Source organism: Rhinoraja longicauda, chromosome 15, assembly GCF_053455715.1.
Source record: "Rhinoraja longicauda isolate Sanriku21f chromosome 15, sRhiLon1.1, whole genome shotgun sequence".
In the NCBI taxonomy this organism is placed as follows: Eukaryota; Metazoa; Chordata; class Chondrichthyes; order Rajiformes; family Arhynchobatidae; genus Rhinoraja; species Rhinoraja longicauda.
Window position 1 is genome coordinate 47,514,342 of NC_135967.1, and position 18,288 is coordinate 47,532,629.

General features: G+C 39.3%; 1 protein-coding gene across 2 annotated transcripts in view; it reads left to right on the forward strand.

Annotated features, from left to right (window-relative positions):
- Nucleotides 1–18,288, forward strand: part of LOC144600707 (U2 snRNP-associated SURP motif-containing protein-like) — a 46,224-nt gene that overhangs the window by 7,465 nt on the left and 20,471 nt on the right. For both annotated transcript variants that reach the window (XM_078412616.1, XM_078412617.1), the window contains exons 2-13: nucleotides 2,152–2,232; nucleotides 3,070–3,184; nucleotides 4,042–4,166; nucleotides 7,543–7,610; nucleotides 8,341–8,462; nucleotides 8,760–8,839; nucleotides 8,942–9,107; nucleotides 10,839–11,047; nucleotides 13,319–13,362; nucleotides 15,459–15,563; nucleotides 15,649–15,715; nucleotides 15,817–15,986. In XM_078412616.1, the coding sequence (XP_078268742.1) occupies nucleotides 2,155–2,232; nucleotides 3,070–3,184; nucleotides 4,042–4,166; nucleotides 7,543–7,610; nucleotides 8,341–8,462; nucleotides 8,760–8,839; nucleotides 8,942–9,107; nucleotides 10,839–11,047; nucleotides 13,319–13,362; nucleotides 15,459–15,563; nucleotides 15,649–15,715; nucleotides 15,817–15,986 (1,349 nt within the window). In that variant the 5' untranslated portion in view covers nucleotides 2,152–2,154. The remainder of the gene's footprint in view (nucleotides 1–2,151; nucleotides 2,233–3,069; nucleotides 3,185–4,041; nucleotides 4,167–7,542; nucleotides 7,611–8,340; nucleotides 8,463–8,759; nucleotides 8,840–8,941; nucleotides 9,108–10,838; nucleotides 11,048–13,318; nucleotides 13,363–15,458; nucleotides 15,564–15,648; nucleotides 15,716–15,816; nucleotides 15,987–18,288) is intronic.

The following is an 18,288-nucleotide window of genomic DNA, read 5'->3' on the forward strand; positions in this document are numbered from 1 at the left end:
GGATTGGGGTGCGGGGGAGGGGGGCAGTGGAGTGGGAGGAGGGAGTGGGTGTCGGGGGGGGTGGAGGAAGGGAGGGGGAGAGTGGGGGTGGCAGGGGAGTTGGGAAAGGGGGGGAGAGGGGGGTTGGGGGGGAGTAGGTTGGGGGGGAAATGGACCGTTGAGATTTGCTGTTGAAGACCACTAGAGCAAGTATGTCTTTAATTAAATTAGGTATGTGCAGTTTTTTAAATGAAACTCTTTCTTCATAACTTAGTCATACATTTTATGACCATTGTTCTTTTATTCAATACCAAGAGCATTCGGATGTGAACGGAAAACGCAAAATAGAAAAAACAAAACATTGAATTTGCCTTCCTTACTACCGATTCACAACTCTGGGTGAAAAATGTTTTTCCTCATCTCCGTTCTAAATGGCCTACCCCTTATTCTTAAACTGTGGCTCCTGTTTCTGGACTCCCCCAACATTGGGAACATGTTTCCTGCCTCTTGCGTGTTCAATCCCTTAATAATCTTATATGTTTCAATAAGATCCCCTCTCATCCTAAATTTCAGTGTATATAAGCCCAGTCGCTCCATTCTTCCAACATATGGTAGTTCCGCCATCCCGGGTATTAACCTTGTGAACCTACGCTGCACTCCCTCAATTGCAAGAATGTCCTTCATCAAATTTGGAGACAAAACTGCGCACAAAACACCAGGTGTCACAAAATGCTGGAGTAACTCCAAGAATGGGTGACGTTTCGGGTCGAGACCCTTCTTCAGCCATTCCTTCTCTCCAAGATGCTGCCTGACATGCTGAGTTACTGCAGCATTTTGTTATACTTTGATTTGTACCAGCATCTGCAGTTATTTTCCTACACACCGGGTGTGCTTTTACCAGGGCCGTACAATTGCAGAAGGACCTCTTTGCGCCTACACTCAACTCCTTGTTATGAAGGCCAACATGCCATTAGCTTTCTTCACTGCCTGCTCTACCTGCATGCTTACTTTCAGTGACTGATGTACAAGGACACCCAGATCTCGTTGTACTTCCCCTTTTCCTAACTTGACACCATTCAGATAATAATCTGCCTTCCTATTCTTGCTACCAAATCAGCCAGCATCTATAGAGGGAATGGACAGGTGTCTTCAACCCTGTCCTGAGACATCCCTCCACAGATACTGCCTGACTGGCTGAGTTGTTCCAGCATTGTTTTGAGCAAGATTCCAACATCTGTACTTCCTTGTGTCTCCTCTTTAAATGCACTGACTAATACCAACTACTTAGCCAGAAAGGAAAGATTAAAATTTATGGCAGATGTAAGGTGAAGTCATTAGGTCAGACGCGAATAAGTCAAGCTATTATATGAAAGTTCAAATTTGCACAGCATCTGCTTCTCTCTCCATGTTGCAAATGATGTCTGGAGGGGAATGTGTTGGTGTAAGTGATGTGAACATTTGTTTGCTCGTGATGTGTTGATGTCATAGATGTAATCATGCATTTTTGCTACTAAAACAGATTTTTTTCAAGTACAGGATGATTTCTTTGCTCTAACTATAGAGACTAAATTTAGTAATTTAATGCTGGTATTCTACTTTTAAAAAATAACTACATTTCTTTTAATCAGTAAAAATATGCCTAACTTATGAAATGATTCCTTTAAAATTTATTCCATACTGGTTCTCTTGGAAGAAATATGCATTCTTGGCAAGAATCGACCTTGCATCCAATCATCTAATGCAAAAAATATATGTAAATCGTTTGAAAAATGTAGTAATGATTGGCATGTCTTAAATTCTGTGTATTTAGAATTCTGTAACATTGAAGGAGAACAGTTAGCACATCATTACTGTCGAAAGTTGGGAAGAGTGTAAGTTTTTCCCTCAGAAACTTGAATTACCATACAATAACCATTAAAAACAGCCCTTTGTTGTTTGATCAAAACGTTTCCTGGCAATTCTTTTTTTTTGAGTCACGTGCACCAGGTCTATGTTTTTGCTTGGGACTCCATTGGGGGCATTTGCAGTATTTCTTTAACCATTAGTTTTCAGTCATGACCTACGTAGGAACTACATTAGAGCACTTGATGATTTACCAAGTTTTGCAATTTGCATTCTTGATGTTAAATCAAGTGTTTAACCGTTTAAAATTATGCTTTAATTTGTTTGTAGAAAATGGCAGAAAACAAGCTGAAAAACTTGGCTTCAAAGAGGACCCTGAGTAAAAAGGGACAAGAAGAACAAAGAAAGAAGGTTTGTGTTGCTTTTTCAAGTTGATAGTATTTTGTGGATTCTTTCTATCGGTTGACGATTGTGATGTAATGAAAAGTAAATCTGACGTGCTCCAACAATTTAGTAGTGAATATATAAATTGGATTGATGTACAATAATTAAGAATTGTAATTTGTAGAAAATATCTACATTGAACTTGTAAGTTCGGGAAATACGTACCGTTGGACACAATCAATGTCAGGCATCACAGGTACACAAATATGGGTGCACAAATACTATTTCTCATACGAACAAAAGCAATAGAATAAGAAGTGGCCTGATGTTGATCGACAGTAACCTGTGCATTTTCATACCTTGGTCCCCAACATTATCTAGTCTTTTTCTATTTTTAAATGTCTGTTTTATCCCAAATAGATAACGTTCCACAATAATTCAGTTTTCAATCTTCATGGTACTCAACAGACTTAATGGGATAAGAAAAAATTTGGTTAGTTAGAATTTTTGAGTTGGCTTTATTGAAATTCAATATCAATGGAAGTACTTTGGGAGAAAAATAGTTTTAAAAAAAAAGTGTAATGGGACAAGCCTCATTTGAAGATGTTACTGTCCAGTTAAAGAATGGAAGCTTGGAGAGTAAATGGATATAGTGAATGCCTTCAAGATCGTTCTTTGGTTTAAATTTTGTAAAGTGTAAAGAATGTTATTCATCTACCAACCATTTTTTTCAGTTGGGGTAATGGTTTAGATCAGTAGAATGCCGGAATTTTAATTGCATGCCTATTAGAAAACTGTTCGACTGTTGCTTTATGATGAGGAAATGTTATTTGGAAGAGAATATATAAATTACTATTTTTACAGGAAGAGGAGCTAAAAGCGGCTGAAATCTATGAAGAGTTTTTAGCCTCGTTTGACTCGGGTGGGACAGGCAACGTAAAAACATTTGTGAGGGGTGGCATTGTAAATGCTGCTAAAGGTAATATTTTTATAATTTAATTTGATCGTGTTAAAATACGGCAACAATTTTTTGGTTACAAGAATGAAATAATTGTATTGACTATTGAAATAAATTGCAAGTTAGAGACATGGTCAGGTTATCAGTGATTTTACAGACGAGCTCTTGTTTATTTTTGCATTGTCAGGTTTAATATTAAACAGTTTTCTGTTCTCTCTGACAACTCTGCTTGATCTCAGCTAGCATTTCTATATTGGTCAAATCAAATGCTGACTTGTTTGATTCGGGTCATTAATGTTCTATATCCTTGGAACAATTTTATCTTTATTCTAGGTAGTTATTTCGCTTTCAAAATTAGTTTTTAATATATTTGGATGTTCTTTCTCTGAATCATAGCTTATTGCTGTTCATTTTGAATCCTGATTAAATTTAAGTAATAATTATAAATTGAGACACAAGGAACTGCAGATGATGATTTGCAAAAAAACACGAAGTCAGTCAGCGGATCAGGCAGCATCCCTGGAGTACATGAATAGCCTTTTTGGTTCTTTCACACCAGAAAGCAAAGTGGCTCCAAGTGAAAAAAATAGAGTTGTGTTGATTGTGTCCTGAGAAATGTTTATGCTTAGCAAGAGGTTCACGAGTAGAATGTCGACATATATTTAAGCTTGCACATTGAGAGTTTTTTCTCCGATTAGATGTCATAGGAAAAGTGCTATAACTTATTTTTGCTCCATTGCATTGCTAAAGGGACATAACGTTCGGGATTTGTTTGCAAGATTACTGCAGCATTAAACTTGACTGCTACGTTGAATGTTTGGACATTCTACATATTTGGTAAATCTGCATTTTTAAAATTCAATTTTTAAAATTTTCAGATAAAAATGAAAGAAATGAAAGAAGAACAAAACTCTATAAACCTAAGGCTAAGTTTGGTGAAATAAAATCTTCACAGCCAGAAGAACCTTGTACACCAACTATTTCTGCTGAAGCAAAGAAACCTGTAAGTTTAATAGGATATGTAGGAAAGAACTACAGATGCTGTTTTAAGTCGAAGGTAGACATTAAATGCTGGAGTAACTCATCGGGACAGGCAGCATCTCTGGAGAGAAGGGATGGGTGACGTTTCTGGTTGTGACCCGTCTTCAGACTGATGTCAGGGGAGTGGGCCGGACAGAGATAGAATGTAGTCGGAGACAGTAAGACTGGTGGGAGAACTGGGAAGGGGGAGGGGATGGAGAGAGAGGGAAAGCAAGGGCGATTTGAAGTTAGAGCAGTCAATGTTCATACCGCTGGGTTGTAAGCTACCCAAGCAAAATATGAGGTGCTGTTCCTCCGATTTGCGTTGGGCCTCACTCTGACAATAGAGGCGGCCCAGGACAGAAAGGTCAGATTGGGAATGGGAGGGGGAGTTAAAAGTGCTGAGCAACCGGGAGATCAGGTTGGTTAAGGCCGACTGAACGGAGGTGTTCAGTGAATCGAGCGCCAAGCCTGCGCTTGGTCTAGCCGATGTACAGAAGTTGACACCTGGAACAGCGGATACAGTAGATGAGGTTGGAGGAGGTGCAAGTGAACCTCTGCCTCACCTGAAAAGACGGGGTCCTTGGATGGAGTCGAGGGGGGGAGGTAAAGGGACAGGTGTTGCATCTCCTGCGGTTGCAGAGGAAAGTACCTGGCGAGGGGGTGGTTTGGGTGGGAAGGGACGAGTTGACCAGGAGTTGCGGAGGGAACGGTCTCTGCGGAAAGCAGAAAGGAGTGGAGATGGGAAGATGTGGCCAGTAGTGGGATTCCGTTGGAGGTGGCAAAAGTGTTGGAGTGCTGTATGCAACGGCTGATGGGGCGGAAGGCGGGGGACAAAGGGGACTCTACTTGTTGCGAATGGGGGAGAGGGAGCAAGAACTGAGCTGTGGGATATCGAGGAGACGCGTGAGAGCCTCATCTATAATGAAAGGGGGGAACCCCTGTTTCCTAAAGAAAGCACATCTCCGATGATCTAGTATGGAAAACCTCATCCTGGGCGCAGATGCGGTGTAGAATTGGGAGTAGGGGATAGAGTCTTTACAGGAAGGATGATGGGAAGAAGTATAGTCTAGATAGCTGTGGGAGTCAGTTTCTGGTAGATGTCGGTCAATAGTCTGGAGACGGGAGATCCATAAACAGTAGGGAGATGTCAGAGATGGTCCAAGTGAATTTGAATGCAGGATGGAAATTAGTGGTGAAGTTGATGAAGTCAGTGAGTTCTGCACGGGTGCAGGAGGCAGCACTGATGCAGTCGTCAATGTAGCGGAGGTAGAGTTCGGGGATAGGGCCAGTGTATGCCTGGAACAGGGATTGTTTGACGTACCCTACAAAGAGGCAGGCATAGCTGGGGCCCATGCGAGTGGCCATAGCTACGCCTTGGATTTGGAGGAAGTGGGAGGAGTCGAAGGAGTTGTTGAGGGTAAGGACCAGCTCTGCTAGGTGGAGGAGAGTATTGGTAGACGGAAATTGGCTGGTTCTGCAGTCGAGGAAGAAACGGAGGGCTTTAAGACCTTCCTGGTGGGGGATGGAGGTGCAGACATCCATGGTAAAGATAGACAATAATAGACAATAGTGCAGGAGTAGGCCATTCGACCTTCACTGTCTTCATGGCTGATCATCCACAATCAGTACCCTATTCCTGCCTTTAAAATGCTGGAGTAACTCAGCGGGACAGGCACCATCTCTGGAGAGAAGAAATGGGTGACGTTTCGGGTCGAGACCCGTCTTCAGACTGATGTCAGGGGAGTAGGCGGGACAGAGATAGAATGTAGTCAGACAGTAAGACTGGTGGGAGAACTGGGAAGGGGGAGGGGATGGAGAGAGAGGGAAAGCAAGGGCTATTTGAAGTTAGAGAAGTCAATGTTCATACCGCTGGGGTGTAAGCTACCCAAGCAAAATATGGTGGAGTGGGGGCCTGGAAAATAGAAGTTATTGAAGAGATGGAGAGCGTGTGAGGTGTTTTGGACCTATGTGACATAGCTTTGTCCATGAGAAGTAGGCTGGTGTAATTCATGGCATGGTCTTCTCAGTGTATTCTGCCAAAACAGATACTGGAGGAGCAAGAAAGTTTGGTCAAAGAGGTGGTTTTTAAAGGAGAAAGGTGTAGAGGATTAATTCCTGAATGTACAGATTAGAAGCCAGCACAGGGATGAAGGGAATGGTGAACAAGAGGATAGAGTTAGATTATTTGTAATAATATATTTATCTTAAGTTTTTGATGTAGGGAGGTAATGCTTCGGTTATAGAAGGTATTCCTCGGACAACATCTGGAGCTCTGACTCCTGGTGGTTTCACTGAAGTATATAAGAGTTGCTAGATTCATACCTGGACTAGGCAGATTGTCTTCGAAAGAAAGGTTCAATCCCCTCTTTTTTTGGAAATATTCCCTTCCCCTTACACCACTTCAAAGAGATTGCGATATTGACTCCGTGGTCCACCCTCACTCCTTACCTCTCGCTCCCTGTCATATGCCACTTTCTTAAGCAACTGCAGAACATGCAACATCTTCGTCTCTTTTTCCCACGATCCAGGGATCAAACAATCTTTCCAAGTAAAGCAGTTATTTACCTACACTTCTTCCAATCTAGTATACTGTATTTAGTGTGCACAATGTGGCCTCCATTGGAAAACCAAAGGTAGATTGGATGATTGTTTTCTGAAGCACATGAACTAAGCTGGCAGAGGTGATCCTTAGCCTCTAGTTGTCTTCCACTTTGAATCATTATCCCAGTCCCAGCCTGAGTTTTCTATCTGGCTTCCTGCAATGTTGCAACAAGCCCACTGCATGCTTATGGTACAGCATATTCTGTCTGAGCCCGGCAGGCTGCAGCATGCTCAATGTCAAATACCACGTTAACATTACATAACTCACACTTTCTATCCATTTGTACAAGAACTGGCCCTTCCTTTTTTTTCTTTATTTTGTAGTGTCTGGCAAGCTCACGGGGAGGGGAGCATTATTTAGCCCTATTGGGATGAATCTTTTGTTCCCCCCATCACTTTTCCACACCTTCTTTGCTAGATTAATTGTTTTCTCTTTTTCTTGGTTTTGATGAAGAATCCCAAGCATATAAGGCTAATTGTTAATCAGTTTGAAGAAGGGTCTCGACTCGAAATTTCACCCATCCCTTCTCTCCAGAGATGCTATCTGTCCTGCTGAGTTACTCCAGCATTTCCGAACATACCGAAAGTTAATTGTTTCTCTTTCCACAGATGGTGTCTGACCTGATGAGTTTTTCTAGCATTTCCTTGTTTATTTCAAATTTGCAGTACCTGATTGATGTTTGATTTCCATTTACTTTGAGTATATTTCATTATAATTCTGTACAAGAGCGACTTATTTTCTTTTGTTCATTTAGATTGTCAAAAAAGTAAAAGATGAAAAAAAGAAGAGTAATTTGGAAATATTCAAAGAAGAGCTCAAGCAGTAAGTCAAATGAAATGAGTATTTAGTCATATTCTCATGAAGGCGGGGCAATAGACAATAGGTGCAGGAGTAGGCCATTCGGCCCTTCGAGCCAGCACCGCCATTCAATGTGATCATGGCTGATCATTCTCAACCAGTACCTGCCTTCTCCCCATACCCCCTGACTCCGCTATCCTTGAGAGCTCTATCTAGCTCTCTCTTGAATGCATTCAGAGAATTGGCCTCCACTGCCTTCTGAGGCAGAGAATTCCACAGATTCACAACTCTTTGACTGAAAAAGTTTTTCCTCATCTCCGTTCTAAAAGGCCTACCCCTTATTCTGAAACTGTGGCCCCTGGTTCTGGACTCCCCCAACATTGGCAATCCCCAGATTGTCTAAGTGACGCATTACTCAGAAATATCTGTAAGCTGTTTTTTCCTTGTGAGAATCTTTGTTATCATACTGCTTCACATACATATTAATTATTTCACTTCATTGAATAATTATCTTACTATCCCATAATTAAACTATATCCAGTCATTAATGGATACCATGAAACCATTTTTTATTTTTGCTAGCTTGAAAAATTCTATAGAAATATATGGAAGAATTATATTACAAATCGGATTTCTGTACGTAAAGTTTTGTGCCAGGAGAGCCCATACTCTTATCAATAGAAATGTTTTTAACAGATATAGAAGTGAGTATTGATGACACATTATTTAGAGTGGTATCTTTAATTACCCGCAGGATTCAAGAAGAGCGTGAAGAGAGACATAAAAATAAGAAAAAGGTTAAAGAAGGAAATTTAAGACCAAGTAGATTTGAGCCAATGCCTGCTGAAGTTGAACAACAAATGAACAGACGTGTCTGTAAGTCCTCACCTGACTATTTTGATTCACAATAGACTGTTAATGGTATAGTGTTTCAAAAGCAAAGTTAAATGTAGTGTGACATTGATTTGAATACCAGTTATCAAAAGAATTAGCCTCTTTTTTAATTTGTGTTAAATGTATCCAAACTGAGTTGCATTTTTTTTTATCGGGGTATGAAATATCTTGTAATTTAAGCAACTTTAGCATTGTAACATTGTAGGCACAAGAAAAGCACTTGTACATTGCAAAAATAAAAATGCTGTTATGAGATTCATTTCTCTCCATTGTATCTAGTGCTCGATGAGACTCCAGGATCATATGATTCAGGGGATCCCCATACTACAAACCTGTATGTTGGCAACATAAACCCACAGGTATCGTCAAACTTCTGTTAGTTTGTAATTCTAAATATACCTGACTAGTGGAACTCCATTTCTTTTAACAACGTATTTTTAATTTTTCTGTTTCGCTGTTAGATGGACGAAGAAATGCTTTGCAAGGAGTTTGGTAAATATGGACCTTTGGCAAGTGTAAAAATTATGTGGCCCAGAACCGAGGAAGAGCGAGCTCGACTCCGAAATTGTGGTTTTGTTGCCTTTATGAACAGAAAGCATGCAGATAAAGCCCTTAAATCTCTCAATGGTGAGTAAAATAAATTTGAAAGTGCATTGAAAATAAACATGAAGGTACAGCAGGCAGTGAAGAAAGCTAATGGCATGTTGGCCATCACAACGAGAGGATTTGAGTTAAGGAGTAAAGAAGTCCTTCTGCAGTTGTACAGGCCCTGGTGAGACCACATCTGGAGTATTATGTGCAGTTTTGGTCTCCTAATTTGAGGAAGGACTTCCTTGTTATTGAGGCAGTGCAGCGTAGGTTCACGAGGTTAATCTCCAGGATGGTGGGGCTGTCATATGAGGAAAGATTGGAAAGACTGCGCTTGTATTCACTGGAATTTAGAAGGATGAGAGAGGATCTTAGAAACATAAAATTATAAAAGGACTGGATGAGCTAGATGCAGGAAAAATGTTCCCAGTGTTGGGCGAATCCAGAACCAGGGGCCACAGTCTAAGAATAAAGGGGAGGCCATTTAAAACTGAGATGAAAAAAAACCTTTTCACCCAGAGAGTTGTGAATTTGTGGAATTCTCTGCCACAGAAGGCAGTAGAGGCCAATTCACTCGATGAATTTAAAAGAAAGTTAGATAGAGCTCTGGGGGCTAGCGGAATCAAGGGATATGGGGAGAAGGCAGGCACGGGTTACTGACTGTGGATGATCAGCCATGATCACAATGTGCTGGCTCGAAGGGCCAAATGGCCTCCTCCTGCACCTATTTTCTATGTTTCTACAGATATAGTACTCGGGAGTATTACAAGATTGAGTGCTCTTTTCCAAATGATGTTCAATTCGTGGCGAAGACATACTTTGATTTAAATATCACAGGATTTTTAGGTGTGACTGAATGTAATTTTATTTTAAGTGTTAGAAAATGCTCTTGTGAATGGGGCAAAATAGTAGGTAACCAGTGGTCTAGAAATTGCTGGAGTGCACCATCTGACAAAGACCGGTGGAAATGAACATTTACCTTGTCTTCGAATTGTATTCTTTTTTCACTCAAAGTTATTGGAAATAGTAATTAATAATAAGATGGGAAAATGCTTGGTCATCTGTGATCTCGTGAACAATTGTCTAATTTCCTTAACTAAGTAAAGGTTTGAAAAGGAAATGAGAGAATGAAGAGGGAACTGGAGTAAATTAGAATTAAATTAGATTCAGAAGAATAGAAGGGAGTAAGAACAAAGTCAAAATAAAGTTAACAATAGCTGCAGATGCAACTTAGTGCTTAATTGTTCACTTTTTGTTTATGCCATAAACCATTAATGACATTTTTTACGTTGCATATCCGATCCAGATATCTGCTGAGATTTTCATTAGTTTCTATGGCATAAATTCTAAGACACTTTGTGAGGTGGTTATGGAGTAGCTTTCCTCTTTGCAAAGGTATCAGCTGAGTTGTGAAAACAATCGTCAAATTGTCCATGGCAATTCACACATTTCATGACATTTATCTTATCTCGATTAGCTGGGATTTTTCTGCACAAATAGTGGTAGATACTGAGAACCTGATGTGATATTTCCAGCAATTTCTGATGCAGAATGTTTTGTGTATCAGTGTTCTTTTTTAATTTTATGGAACATTTAAAGAAAAACGATAATTGGCTGATAGCAATTTAAGACAGCAATTTGTGATGGTTTGAAATGACATCTGTTTGAGCATTTGTGATGATTTTTCTGTTAAAGGTTTAAAATTAATACTTAAAAGGGAATCTAAACTCTCTGATGTGCTAAAGATCAAGTGTGGTGTCATGTTTGCAGGGAAATTTATAATGGGTTATGAAATGAAGCTGGGTTGGGGGAAGGCAGTGCCCACCCCTCCATACCCTATATACATTCCACCAGCTATGATGGAATTGACTCTTCCTCCTCCTCCATCGGGTTTACCTTTTAATGCACAGCCTAGAGCGAGGCTGAGGAACCCTGATATGCCACTCCCACCATCAAACTCCAAGGAGGAATTTGAGAAGGTAAAAAGATATGAATGACTTATGTGCATGCTAGAGAATCAAAAGTTAAATACGTGTTTAAAGATGTTACTGGTGTTGTAAGTATTCATTTGTTTGAATGTTGACTTTCATTACCTGTTCTCTGCTTTTTGTAGTTATAGATTACAGTAGTTTTTGGAGTGTCTGCAAGTGGCATTTTGCTACAATGTGAAATGTCAAACTAGAAAGAAACTTGGATTCATTTTATCTTCATAAGTCATAGGAGCAGAAGTAGGCTATTTGGCCCATCGAGTCTGCTCCACCAATCAATCATGGCTGATGAATCTTTCCCTCTCAACCCCATTCAATTGCCTTTTCCCCATAATCCTTGGCACCCTTACTGATCAAATATCTCTCAATCTCTGCCTTAAAAATACCCAATGATGGCCTCCACAGCCATCTGTGGCATTGAATTCCACAGATTCACCACCCTTATTGTAAGTTTTGAACCTTGACATCTCAGCAATTCATTTCAGCTCAAAGTTAACATTTCTGTTATGGAAGATGGCCTTGCCAAGATTATAAACTCCTTTGAACAAGTTGGATTTACAGTCATTTATCCGTTTTTCTTGGTGGCACTTTTCTGACAGGGTTATTTAGCAGCCATTGGTTATGAGAATAATACTTTGTGATTTCCATGTTGATCTCCTAAGGTTGATGGAAATATTTCTCCAGTCTGTTGATCCTTAGGGATATCTTTAACTTATAAAGTTAATGGACCGATCAATAATTAGACATGAAAACAATTAGCATCTGTCTCCTTAGCATTTTCTGTTGCACATTAAAATTATTAACTCAAGTACTCATCAGATTTCTCAAAAAGCAGTTCTACATCTTAAGAGCCCATCTGAAATATGTAATGTTTTTGTATATTTTTATTCATTATAAGTTGGCCTTCAGAATCAGTACTAGTCAATCCAACTGATTTTGTGATAATCCAATATTATTATATAGTTTTATTTACAGAAACATGTCTTTGGGCTTAGTTTGTGTGTGCTAAAACTAATACTTAACACAAGCCACCTCCCATATACTTCATCCCAGTTCTACCTCCACTTGAAAGCAGCTTTGCTATTTACCCTAGAACTTCCTCATAGAAATGATTATATCTTGTCTTGTGTTTACGGACTCTAGATTAATACGCTTTAAAGGTGGAAGCATTCTCTTCAATTTGGACCATCAAATTACTTTTAATTTTAATGTCCTCTGCTTAATCATAATTTAGCACTTTTTAAATCAGGATGTAAACCTTTCTTTATATTGTTCTCTAAGTTCTTAAAACAACCATGTCATTTTCTTTTTGCATTTTCCCTTCTACTTTGTATCATTATTCCAATAGAGTGACAGTAACTGCGGTATTTTCAAGATTTTCAGTTGCTAACTAAATGCCCACACTTTATAGAGACACTTTTTTAAAGTGCAAAATTTGAGCTCTACTACTAATAGCCAACTTTTATTGTACATATAGACTAAAATACAACAAAGATCCACATTTTGCGCCGTTACAGTTTTCGTGATTATTTAAATAACTACTTCTGTGACGAAGAGAGAGATAATGTTTTCTCAGCACCAAGCTTTTAGTTAGATGCTAATCCTGGCAGATTGTTCCCTCAATCAAAAATATAACCTACAGAACATCCAGAATACATTCTTTGCAGATAACTCTTTCCCAGTGTTATGTGAACATAATCTTGTATTATTATTGCATGATAGATTTTTTTTAAAAATAATAGTTTTTTGTGTTATCTTCTGGAGTGCAGATATGCTATTGACCACATTGTTAAAAGAAATCTGCAATATTGCTGGACATTGTTGATCATAACTGTTATCATTTCTATTTAACATCCTGATTCCCACGATTCCAAGGATATTTTAGTGTGCATTTTGATCTCTGCATACATCCATATAGTGATATTTTAGAAATATTTCATGAGGCCCAGCAACTGATGGTTGAATCCAGCAACACTCAGTAGAGTAAATATGTGCTGCAGAACAAGCAAGGGAACAGCAAGCTTTTATCAGAATCCAGATGTATAGATTTTATGTTAGGCCAAATGCCGTGGTGAGTAAGCTGTTTTGGAATATTTGCTGCTGTACGTCTGTTTTGTTTTGAATTAAACGTCAGCTAAACATAGCATTTAAATATCAACTGTTGTTTTTATTTTGTTCTTGATGCTGTATGTCCTGCAGTGTTTCACCAGCCAATACTCACATTCTTTATATTTTTACTATTTGATGTGACTTCATGTGCAGACTCTGTCCGAAGCCGTAGTCAAAGTGGTTATCCCAACAGAAAGGTACACTTTCAGTTCATTCTTACTACTACTGCTACTACGACTAAGCAGCCTATTTGCAACAAGACATTTAGTTAAACAAAAGGACTTTTTTCTACACGTGCTTACGTGCCTGAAAAGATGAACCCCATTTCTGCGAGCAACAATAGAAATGTTCCTTTAATTCATGATCTGAGAGTGGAATTAATAATACATAGGGATGATTTTTCTAAAATAACTCTAGAGTTAACTATTACATCTGTACAGTATTTACATAGTTTCATTAATTATAGTTAGGTTTTTTAAACTAATATTAGTAGAGGTTTTAGAAGCTAAAATGTTGTTGCAGAGGAGACTTCTGCTTTGTTGTTGCTACGTAATTGGTTGAGTTTGTGCTGTGTTATCTTGCTCAGAGGAATGGGGACTCTTGGTACGTAATAGCTTTAAATCAAAACTCAGGGAATAGATTTCTGGATAGAGTGTGCCGTAGTCACAGCGCAATGAATGGACCCGAGGAACAGGGGATTGAAGTGGTGGCTTGCTGGTGCCTCAGAACGCTGAAATGAGTGGAGCCTGGTGCTGGTTTTCACTGTTCCGTGCGAACAACCAAGGCTTCGCGGGATAACAAGGATGTACAAGCACGGTTTGAGCCTGTTAGCTCCTCACTGTTGGGTAGCTTTTACTGTTAGTAATCAACTCGGCCACATGAATTTATGGACACTTGATACTTTCAGGTAATACTTACACTATAAATTACACCTGTACTTATGTAGCAACTACATTGGATTTATGAAACCAACTTATAACATTAATCTGTTATTTTCAGATATTGTTATATTTTGTTATAACATTCTAAAAGGTTGTGAATATAAGAGCAATTTTGTTTTAAAGCTGCAATATATGATGGTAAAACACTGAACATCCAGTATGTGAGCAAAATGTTTTGTCCTGAATATGTACAGCAGGAATAAAATGCATTCAACTAGTTAATTTTAGATTAACAATGGATTAATCCATCCATTGTCCACGTGTTTCTTCAATAACCTTATCTCTATAATAGCAAGTAATCATTGAGTGGTGTTTATTAGAACATTAAGCAATAGTTATCAGAAACAATTGGCTAAATTGAAGTTTCCATTCTGCGAATGTATCAATATTTTGCACTTTGCATATGCACCAGAACACCAAAGTTACTGCCAAATAAATCACAGCTGTATATTGTGGCTTTAAAAGGTTACATTGAGCTCTGAATGGTGTTAATATTTGACATTGCTCCTGATTTTCTACACAATGATTTCTCAGTTTTTTGGTTCTTGATATAAATAAAATGAAAATAAGCAAATGACCAAGAAAATTTGCCCAAAAAAACTTCAAACATGTTTGTTAGGAGAAACAATGAGTTTAAAGTTATCAGAGGGGAAGGTTGAGTAGTATAGTGAAAAGTTCCATCATCTTTAGGGATAAGGATTTAAATCCAGATCAGTCACGTTTGCCTGCTGGTGCAAGGTGGTGAGGTTTGGACAATCGTAACATGTTTCCCAGTGGGTTTGGAACAAAAGTAATGAACTGGAATTTCAACTGGCAATAAAAATCCTACAATAGATATTGCTGTTGAATCTTTGGCTGAGTCCTGTGTTTGAGCAGAACAGAGAAGAGGAACCTTTACTCCAACTTTCCTATACTTGCCCCGGTGCTTATCCTGAGTGCCCAAAATAGAAATTGATTCCATTCCCCAGAAATAGTCTTTCACACCAATATATACAAAATTAGTGCAACATATTTAAAAAAAATTAAACTTCTCAATGCATTTGCAAGAATATTGCCTGTAGTAGCTGATAGTAGTAAGCAATGCGGTAAAAATATAGTTGGTTGTAGTTGTTGAAGTTTTCTGTTGAACTGTTGATCTGATTTATATATTTTGGAACATAGCCCCAATTGTTTTAAGATTGTGGATTACACTGAGAAAGGGAACAGCATCAACATCGAACCTTGTCTTATTTCTGTTGATTGAAATGTCAAAAGGACTCCACTTTTAAAAGTACCTCGTCATTTGCTTGTTTTGAGGATTATATTTAACTGACTATTTTTGAACAGTGTTTAATTTTCTTTTATTCTATCAGGAATCTTTTGTGCCTAATTCATCGAATGATCGAATTTGTAGTTCGTGAAGGTCCAGCCTTTGAAGCTATAATTATGAATAGAGAAATTAATAGCTCCCAGTTTAGGTAAATATGAATAATATTTTTTTTAATTTCCTTTTCTATTAATGTGATGACATTTCTGACTCTTTCCTTTCAACAATTTCATCAGATTCCTTTTTGAGAACAAGGACCCAGCACACATTTATTATCGGTGGAAGCTGTTTTCTATTCTTCAGGTAAAAAATAACGTATTTTAATAATTTTATATCAATATTTTGTAAGCAATAAGCTTAATTAGTTTTCACGTGTGAGGTGCTTATGCTATTTTGGTATTTAGGGTGATTCCCCAACAAAATGGCGGATGGAGGATTTCCGGATATTCAAGTGTGGTTCAGTGTGGCATCCTCCACCCATGAATCCTTATTTGCAAGGCATGCCTGAGGACGGAGAAGGAGAAGTGCCTGTGGAACCCGAGGAGCCAGTGAAGAAAGGGCAACTGAAAGATGAGTAAGTTGATAATTGGATTTCCAATTGACTGAAGAAATTTTAACGTAACTGACTGTAGGGAATTGTTAAAGGTGTCTTACCAATTAGTTAACTATCTTCACTAATTCAAAATTCAACTTGTCTGAAGCAGTTACTGTTCATGAATGCAGGTTGGAATGGTGCGTTTTTGTTGATTTCCGCTATTTGGCAGTTCCGTCGGGTTGCACTTGGTTCTGTGGTACACCTGGTCCTGTTCATGGTGTTTATCTGACAGACAGCAACTAGATGTGACAGGTCATTAGTTAAACGGGGGAGAGCACTGCTTCAAAATGCCCTTTTTTGAAATAATAACAACATTTCAAGGAGACGTTGGCAATGTTCCCATTACCTTTTATTAATGAACACCAGACATTTGATTTTCCAATGTGGCATATGTATAGTGGACATGCTCTGTGCCAGAAATAGCCCAATTGATATGATTTGTGATCTAATTTGTGATTATTAATGCCTTTTTTGCAGAAAAATATAGGAAAATTACTTTTCATATTTTAAAAACTAACTGCAGCAAAATGAAGTTCATTTTGCAGTGCTAATCGTGACTGAAATAAATGACATGACCTATGTAATTGGCTTTAAAGATGACTTGTGTTGCAAAGTTGCTTGGGACCTCTCATTTAAGTTTATCTGGGTGCTGCTATTGGCATGCCCTTGAGCACTTATTGAACGAGTCTGAATCATTGACTTATCTCTCTCATTGTACCATTACAATTAAGCCAATGATCCTAAATACACCGATGAGCCAAAACATTATGACCACTGACAGGTGAAGTGAATAACATTGATTATCTTGTTACAATGACACCTGTCAAGGGGTGGGATATATTAGGCAGCAAGTGAACAGTCAGTTCTTGAAGTCGATGTGTTAGATGCAGGAGAAATGGGCAGGAGTAAAGACCTGAGCGACTTTGACAAGGGCCAAATTGTTACGGCCAGACGACTGGGTCAGAGCATCTCTGAAACGGCAAGGCTTGTGGGATGCTCCCGGTCAGCAATGGTGAGTAGCTACCGACAGGGGTCCATGGAGCGACAAACCACAAACTGGCGACAGGGTGTTGGGCGCCCAAGGCTCATCTATATGCGAGGGCAACAAAAGCTATCCCATCTGGTCCGAAACGACAGAAGGTCTATTGTGGCACAAGTCACAGAAAAATTTAATGGTGGTCATGGGAGGAATGTGTCACAATGCACAGTGCATCGCACCCTGTTGCATATGGGGCTGCACACGGAGGACCAACAGCATATTAGGCAGGAGGTCATAATGTTTTGGCTCTTCAGGTCAATGTTTTGGCTCATCGGCGTACAGAGCCATGGTCCTATAGATTGTGGTGCAGAACAGTTCTACAGTGACATAGCCACAACACTGATGGAAACTTGGCTGTGGACTGCCATATCGTTCTTAATCTATTAAGTAAATGTACACAGTCTGAAGATGGGATATTGTCTTTGTGACGATCAGTCCCATCAGTGCTAGATTGGTGCGGATGAACTTCTCATCGGTTGATTTCCCGTAATTAAACTGAAAGACCACAGCCTGCAAAAAGAGTGTTTAATTGAGGATGGCAACTATAGGATTTCCATGTTGCATTAAGTGTAGCAGGTTAGCTGGATGGCAGAAGACAAAGAATGGCAATAAAGGGTGCTTTTTCCAGTTGGGTGCCAGTGACTAATGGAGTTCTGCAAGGGTCAGTGCTGGGTCCGTTGCTGTTCATGATGTATATTAATAATTTTGGACGAGGGGATTGAAGGCTTTGTGGCAAAGTTTGCAGGTGATACGAAAATAGGTGGAGGGGCAAGTGTGTAGAGAAAGCAGGGACTCTGCAGGACTTGGACAAGTTGGGAGAGTGGGCAGAGAAGTGACAGATGGAATATAGTGTAGAAAAGTGTGGAGTCATACATTTTGGTAGTAGGAATAAAGGCCTATTTTCTAAATGGGGTGAGAATCCAGAAATCTGAGGTGCAAAGGAACTTGGGAGTGCTGGTGCAGGATTCCCCAAAATATTATCTGCCAGTCGAATCAGTTGTAAAGAAAGCAAAATCAATGCCAGCATTTATTTCAAGAGGGCTTGTATACAAAAACAGGGATGTTATGTTGAGGCTCTTCAAGGTGCTGGTAAGGCCACATTTGGAATATTGTGAACAGTTTTGGGCACCATATCTGAGGAAGGATGTGCTGGCTCTGGAGAGGGTCCGGAGGAGGTTTACAAGAATGATCCCAGGATTGAGTAGGTTAACCCATCATGAGCATTTGTCACCACTGGGCCTG